Source organism: Lipotes vexillifer, unplaced genomic scaffold, assembly GCF_000442215.2.
Source record: "Lipotes vexillifer unplaced genomic scaffold, Lipotes_vexillifer_v1.1 scaffold168, whole genome shotgun sequence".
Taxonomy (NCBI): Eukaryota; Metazoa; Chordata; class Mammalia; order Artiodactyla; family Lipotidae; genus Lipotes; species Lipotes vexillifer.
Genome location: NW_006773947.1, coordinates 1521301 through 1529517, shown reverse-complemented (window position 1 = coordinate 1529517; position 8217 = coordinate 1521301). Strand labels below are relative to the sequence as shown.

Below are 8217 nucleotides of genomic sequence, written 5' to 3'. Positions count from 1 at the left end.
CTCTAATAAATACTGTATTTACCCAGAGAACAGTGAGTGCTAACTGCCTACTTAGCACGTGAGCCCGGGGGTGAGCTCTGGCCCTGGGGACGGTGGCAGCACAAGGACTTACTCTCTTGTAAGGACACCTGACAATCTGGCATCCTATTAAGTGCAGCATTAGAATATTTCAAAGTTTAAAAGAGACCACACTGTTTTGAACATTCTAAAGCCTTTATTTAGCATCAGGTAGATTATTTCATTATAACACTTGTTAACTTCAAGACAGCCATTAAAATAACTTACTGACAGCTTACCTAAGGCCCCCTGGAGCAATATCTCAGTCTGGGGTTGGGTAGATAAATACCGTAAGATTAATGTACCCCAATTAAAGGGGCAAAGCTACTGTACAGTAGGTCTCCATACGTATCTTAAGTACACAGGTGCCTTGCAAACTTGAAATGCCCAAGACCTCCTTTTATATAGTCTGATACTTATAATACATGAGTACAACTGAATTTCTGGTGGCATTTGCCACTGGGAGTTGAAGCATTTAAAAAAGGTTTCTCATTATGTAATGATGGTGACTAAAATCTATATTTCTGGGGTATTATTGTGAATTGCTAGGTTTTATACATATTTTCAATTCAAACATGTACAACTCAAACATTTTAATTCTAATGACATTAATTATAGAAAATTGTAAAAGTAAAATCAGAGCACTAAAGTAAGCAAATGAAATACCTTTTCCAGTTTAGAATTTTCAAATCAGGAACCTCTCTTCTGAACATTCAGGCATTTTTTTCTTTTTAGAGGTGGGAAGGGGTAAAATTGAGAGGATTAGTAAGAAGAAAAGCCATCTTTTCAATGCAGTCTTTACAAAATGGCATAACCTCTATATGTGAGCATATAACATCATAGAGGAGAATTCTAAACATTTCGAAGTTAAATCTAAAACATTTAAGCATGACAGCCTAAAAATATTCAGAATAACTTGATTTGGGTTACTATATAATTCCATAAAGCTAAAGTCACATTTAGGTATAAACCTTCAGTGAATATGGCAACAGCAACCATCAAAAAGCATATTCTCCAACAGCTTCCCATACCTCTATATAAAATAGTATTCCAAATAAGCATGTTTGGAGAGCAAAATTACCCATTTTTCCAAAGACTTTCATCACCAGTATCCACCTTATGCCCTACTTTCGTTGGGTGAAATGCAAGTTATCATGAGAGGATTTTTTCTCTTTTCAAAAGATGAGTAGAAATCAAAGAAGAAAATTTTAAAACACAGGTTTAAGTCTTATCTGTAGATTAGCCAAATGCCCCAACTTGTCTATAGTTTTAATAAATGTCAGGCAAATTGAAGTACTTTCTGTCCCAGTAGCTGCCCGAGTAAAGCCAGTCCTGGGCTCCGCTGTAGGGATTAGGACCTTGATGGAACCACCTGTTTAAAGAGGAAAGATAAGAGTTACGGGGGAAACTGTTCCCGATCACGGCGTCCCTGCTGCTTCACTAGCTTGCAGACTCCCCTACTGCAGCGATTCACTTTGTTCTGTGAGTCAGGGATTTCCGAAGAGACTTTTAAGTGCTTTTAGAGAGCACGTATATAGAATAATTTTCCGAAATATGTAATGAGACCACCCAAAAGGTTTAAGGATTTTCCACAGCATTCAGCAACAGTACTTGTCTAATTGTTCACCTAGGCCCATTCCTTAAAAGCATTCTATTAAGCAATGGGGAATAAGGACTTAGAATACGGAAATTAACTTTTACCACTTACCGACAGTAATACGAAGGTGCCTGATGCAGAGTAAATGCAACCCCACCACCAAACTCTTAGCTTCATTTTACAAATGAGGGGCTCAATGTCAGAGAAGTTACATAACTTGCCCAAGCTAGTCACTGATATCAAAGTTGTTAAAGACCATGATTTGTTAAATATACTATGTCACACATAATCCACTGAAATTAATCTGATCCAAATCTTCCTGGGTCTTCATTTTCTCCATACTAATAGAGATTCTTAGGCTGCATCTAGATTTTAACACCTTTCAAATTCTAGAAAGAGCTGCCCTAATTTTCTTGCCCTTTAAAAAACAAGTCATGGGGCTTCCCTGGTCGTGCAGTGGTTAAGAATCCGCCTGCCAATGCAGGGGACACGGGTTCGAGCCCTGGTCCAGGAAGATCCTACATGCCGCGAAGCAACTAAGCCTGTGCGCCACAACTACTGAGCCTGCACTCTAGAGCCCACGAGCCACAACTACTGAAGCCCACACGCCCTAGAGCCCGTGCTCCGCAACGAGAAGCCACCACAATGAGAAGCCCGTGCAATGCAACGAAGAGTAGGCCCTGCTCGCCGAAACTAGGGAAAAGCCTGCATGCAGCAAAAAAGACCCAACACAGCCAAAAATAAATTCATAAAAATAAATAAATAAATAACAAGTCATCCATTTTCCACATCCCCAGCTTTCTCTGGGTAATGGAAATGAAAAATTATTTGTTCAAAAGGTTCAAATTTCAATTTGTATAACATTTTCTAATATGATTTAGTTTTCAGTAATATTTATGAAAACAGTTTCGTATGTCTTTGTCATTCTTTCCAAATAAATTGCCTCCAAAAATATTTAACAATTAGAGTGAGCTTAGATTTGTTTGATAAGTCCCAAGTGGTCCTGTTAATCACTGCAGCAGCACTAAAAACCCTAAGACACAAAAAATGCTTCAGATTAGGCTAATTCCTTGAAGACTGATATAGTAAATGCCCACTAGGCCAGATTTTCTAGAATATTACATATATTATTTTGCTTTTGGGACTTTTCCCTAATTAGAAAAATTAGAAGTCTACTTTAAATGATCAAGATATGTGTGCTTCAGACTTTGGTAACCAAGCTGGAAATACTTTAAGGAACCACTGTTTGATCAAAGTCACAGAATTTTTGTCTAATATGAAGTATATAATTTTACTCCTTTTGGTCTCAAAAGTCCACGTAGTAAAAGCACTTTTGTAGTCAGGCTTAGTAAAATCAAGCACTTCAGAAAATCAGGCAAATCAAAATCAAGGTAACCAAAAAAAATTCTAAAAATTAACCAAGCCTCAGGCCTGTGCCACAGGATTTCTTCCACACAAAGTGGACAACTGGAAAGTCAAGTGCAAAGAGACTGTGCAGAACAGTAGATTCAATAGCAAAGAATGTATTTTTGTTCACACATAAGCCAAGTGCTCTAAAGGCCATGTCTGCAAGGCCTCCCTTCGGGAAGCACTTCTTGGAGAGAGTTGCAACATGGCACTAAAGATGAGCACCTCGGATCTGAAGGTCTGATACTAGGGATTAGAGTTTCTCTCAACATCTAGTCTCTTAATTTCCAGCACTCACGTCTGGAAAACTCTGCTGCCATCAGTGTACCCCCCTCCACATACTAAAAAGTCCATGCTGTCTTTTCAAAGTCTTATTAAACATTTCAGGCAAGCAGAGGCAAAAGAAAAGGAGGGAGGGGGGTGAGAAGATGTCTTTGTTCTTTGTTACCCTTTAGTCAATGTTTCTGAGTCTACAGAGTCCACGGGTCTATATCAGTAAATTGACATTAGATAAAATATTAATACTGCACGATGCTTGCACTGGGGGAAGAGAGGACTTCATCACATTTTCTGGCCTCACCACCCACCTTCTCTTCAAATCCTGCGTCTATCACCAGTCCCCCCACTTTCTCCCCACATAACCCCACTTATTAAGGTCTCTGGGCTCCTCTAGGAAAACAGGGCAGGATCACAAGCAGCCATTTCCATATGCAGGAACCACAGTTTAAAGCCTGAAAAATCCCAAAGCTGGAACTCTTTTCAAATGAGTGAAACTGGTATCAACAGGAAAGCCAGCTTTTAGTGTGGAAGAACTGCGGACAGGTTACAATAAGGCTCTGGGTTTGATTTCTGAGGGCTGGTTTCAGCTCTACCTAGCAGAACATGCTCCTTTACAAACTGCCCCATCCCCGCCCCAACACAAACTGAACCAAGCTGTTCAAAAAGCACGTTATCAGCCAGGAGTAGACCCAGTCAGTGAATGCCACCTCTCACCACTACTGGAAAAAGACTCCAAGCACATATTCATTTGGACAAAGGGTCAGTAGGGTCATTTTTAAGGTCTGTATATTCGTATAAGAACTACTGATGCTAAGAGACAGCAGTGGAAGCAAGCATGTGTAAGGCTCCAAAGTGCAGCTGACAAACGTAGCTTCTAGTTTTTATTTTCAGGCTAACACAGAGCCGTCTAAAGCTCCTTACTTTCTGCACGTAAGACTTTACCTGACAGCAATACTTTTCTCTTACTTTGCACACTTGAAAATGTGGCCAGAAAAATAAAGGAGTTAATAATCAGAAATAGGGAATCCCCTGGTGGTCCAGTGGTTAGGACTTGGTGCTCTCACTGCCGTGGGCCCGGGATTCAACTCCCTGGTTGGGGAACTAAAATCCCGCAAGCTGTGCACTGTGGCCAACAAAACAAAACAAATTAGAAATACAGTACAAAGTGGGTTTTCCGGAGAAGAGACTAGAAACAATGATTAAAATCTATCAAATCTTTTCAGAAGGGATTGCAGGAAAGCAATGTGCTTTTGGTTTTTGTGGTTCTTTCTAATCATGTTCTGTGGCATACTTGTCCTTGAGCAAGCCTCTTAAATGAAATACACCAGTATTTGGTTTCTTCACATACAACGAGGGGACTTCCAGACTAATGGCTTTCCAGTGGTTTCCCAGATCCTGCGTGTGTGTGGGTGGGAGAAGGCGAGCCCTACCGCTCAGCTCCCACCCGAGCAGCCTGGTGGCCACGCGTTCTATATTTGTAGATTCTTCACGTGTTCGTTGGCAAAAAAGATTTTGATGCTAACAAAAAAGTCCAAAAACCGCTGGACTAGATGCTATCTAAGGTCATTTCTAGTTCTAATAACTGTGTAAGACGTAAAAGGGCTACCAAAAATTATCTACTAAACTGCTTGTGAAATTATGCCCATATTGGCTCTGAAATTTATTTAATAACTTTGAATAATGGGACAACAGCTTCTATTATAGTATAAATGAAGAAAATGTTTTTATTCTATTCCTATTTACAAGAGATTCTATTACTCAATACAAGTGACTAAGTAACTCCTGATTCTTAAAAAGAACAAACTTTCAAAACTTGCAAATTATATTGCCCAGTTTCTGTTGCTGAATGGAATCCAAGATGTCACTTTAACAAATCGTATTTCCACGACATGTCAAATCCCTTGTGTTGGGAAGAGTAAAGGCATTGTCTAAATATCCGTGATACATGATACATGTAATAAGCTAATGGCCCTGTAATTTACTCATATATAAGCAAATGGCTCTGAACCTATTTCATGCCAAAATCTGTAACTCTGCCTTCCCTCTTAAAAATAGAAGGGACAGTGTTCTGCTGGATAAGAAGGAAAGTTAGTTTGCTTAACGGACACTTACCTGTGGTTAACTGTGTAGGAATGTTTTAACCTTACCTTCCAAACAGTCCTTTTTCTTTGCACACATGCGGCCCTTTCAGCTTGAACTTAGCCAGTGGAAAATACTTGACAACTCGCAGGGCGCAGTGAGCCAGGCTCTGCAGTCCCCCCTCTGCCAGCCCCACCCCCACCCCGCCCCAAGCTCCTTATCGCACCTCGTCTTCCAGTCCTCCTCCAACTTGGACCTGTTCTTGCGGGCCGCTCTTTGTTTCTCCTCAAGTCGCTTTTTTTCTTCACTAGCTTGATCTAGAATCAGCACATCAGTGAAAACCGTTACTCTACACGTAGAGACTGCCAGGCACAGCACTCAGCACAATCACTTTATGGAGTCAGGTATCAGCACATCTCCATTTTATCAGAACACGAACACCACGAAATTTATCCTGTCAAAATTTTAACATATCCCCAGGTTCGCACTCAAGACCCGGTCCTCTCCTACAGCTTTTGCCCTTAACAACCTCTGCATTTACCCAAGGTGCCGGCTTACTCTTAAGGCCAAAAAAACTCAGGTTAAAATGCTTCAGTGAAAAATTGGGTGGAAAAACTGAATACACGTGAAAATTTTCTAAATTCTTAGTGAGACCTCACAGAGCTCCTCCAGATTCCATTCGTAAGAAATTCAAACCGTTTTCCAAAGCGCTGCTGCACTGTCTCACTGGTAATTCACAGGGAGGGTCAGTGTGTAGTTAGAGCAGGGTTTCTCAGCCTCGGCCCTGCTGACACGCTGCACCCCATGATTCTTCGTGGGGGGCTGTCCTGGGCACGGCAGGACGTTAGCAGCACCCAGGCCCCCATCCACTAGATGCCAGCAGCAGTTCCCCAGATGTTTCAGCCAAAGTCTCTAGACTCGGCCACGCGTCCCCTGGAGGAAAAACTGCCCCCATTTTGAGAACCACTGAATAAGAAGAAATTTAACAGCACAAAATAAAATGTCAGAATTAACCAAGGCCAAGCACTTCTTTGAGGCTCACAAGGTGCTATTTAAATTCTGAAATATGTAGTGAAATAACTAGTCAGAATGTAGTTAAAAGTTGATAAATGTGATATTATTGTCCCAAATTCTCCTCTGATATGTAAGATATGCCTCTGGCCATATATGTATTACATTAAATTAGGGAGTATCACTGAGACAATGAAATATGAGCTGCTAAGGTCCACCTCAGATTCCCAAATTTTAAACCAAAGTTTCTGAATTTAAATTGAATTTTAATTTAAAAAAAATCTCTAGAGACTTCCCTGGTGGCACAGTGGTTAAGCCTTCACACTCTCAATGCAGGGGGCCCCGGTTCCACCCCTGGTCGGGAAACTACATCCCACGTGCCGCAACTAAGGAGCCCACGTGCCGCAACTAAGACCCGGAGCAAACAAATAAATAAATAAATACTTTTAAAAAAAAGTCTCTAAGAGAGACTAAAGATGGTTGTGCTAACATACTGAAATGCTGACAGTGACCAGGAGTAAAACAAACCACCCTCCTCAAAGAAATCTATCTTCACTAGTGCTGCCATCAGGTGCTAGTTACCTATTTCCCCATTTTCCATGGCTCTGATGTCAGGACGTAGCCTGCAGTCTGTCTTAGGAATCACACTCTCCATTTCCTCGTCTACTTCATTCAAAACCATTGCAAAGCTAGTAAAATTATACATCTGAAAAGAAGAAAATGTTCAAATTAACATATACCAGGGCATAATGCAGAATGAAACCCTGAAGGCAGAAACAGTTGACAATGACCCCCTGTTCTGTGGTGACGACGGCCTTTCTCAGACCACACATCTGTGTTTTCACCCAAGTCTGCGCCACCTGTGGGAATCTGTCTCAAAGAAAGCCCCCCAGCAGGCCTTCCAGCATGAATATCTTCCACCACCATCACCTTGAAGGAGAGATATAAGCAAACCCAACATTCTCTGTTCTTCATTTAAATCCTTACTTGCTAGATCTGGCTGCACCACCTTGCATTTAATGACAGTCAGTCTTGCCCCTCAGTAATTGTTAAGGAAGCCCCCCAAAGCCTCACGCCAAGGCGTCCTGGCCAGCCAGACACCAGGAGGCCTGGGCGGCACGAATGCCCCGTCCCGGGTTAGAAGCCACAGAGGGACGACTTAGGAGCTTTTGATGACCACCCGCCTCCTCCTGGTTCCGCCTGGGCCGGGGAAAAAGCACCGTCAGAGTCCAGTAAACAGGAGGCTGCGCTCAGCACGCCCAGCCTCACCTGGGTCGAATTGGGAGGCCGCGGGGCTATTCGCCACAGGAGAACGCTCCCAGGGATGACAAACACACTCTCGGAATCTGGCATTGGCATTTCATCTGACTCCTCAGAAGCGCTCATCTAGAAGAACCAACAGATGAACAAAACAAATGTTTTCAAAAGAATATACTTACAAATTGTAAAATAAGCACCGCTGACTGCACAGCATTAGGATGTAACTGTACGAGGGCTGGGGCACCACGACTTTCTTGTTCTCACATCCTCACCTTTCAACACAGGCCAGGGAGCCAATAAATGCAGGCCTAGTGAGTAAGCGCTGTGAGCCTCGTGAGCTTTGTGTGTTGTCTCATTTAGGGTTCTGTGCATTCAAGCCATTATCATCGCCATCATCATGCCTTTACTATCATGTTGTATTAAAGTTATTTTTAAAGCCAAAGTAACTCATTTAAGTATTGACTGGAACATTATGAGAGCAAGAAAAGATTAAATTCGTGGAGCATTTAACTGAATTTATCAACAAC

At 41.8% G+C, this 8217-nt stretch overlaps 1 protein-coding gene across 3 annotated transcripts in view; it reads right to left on the bottom strand.

Moving 5' to 3' along the window:
• Nucleotides 1–198: 198 nt before the first annotated feature.
• Nucleotides 199–8217, bottom strand: part of OSBPL1A (oxysterol binding protein like 1A) — a 217468-nt gene continuing 209449 nt past the window's right edge. For all 3 annotated transcript variants that reach the window (XM_007448592.1, XM_007448593.1, XM_007448594.1), the window contains 4 exons: nucleotides 7700–7816; nucleotides 7013–7136; nucleotides 5646–5736; nucleotides 199–1429 (listed from right to left, as the gene is read on the bottom strand). In XM_007448592.1, coding sequence (XP_007448654.1) covers nucleotides 1327–1429; nucleotides 5646–5736; nucleotides 7013–7136; nucleotides 7700–7816 — 435 coding nt within the window. In that variant the 3' untranslated portion in view covers nucleotides 199–1326. The remainder of the gene's footprint in view (nucleotides 1430–5645; nucleotides 5737–7012; nucleotides 7137–7699; nucleotides 7817–8217) is intronic.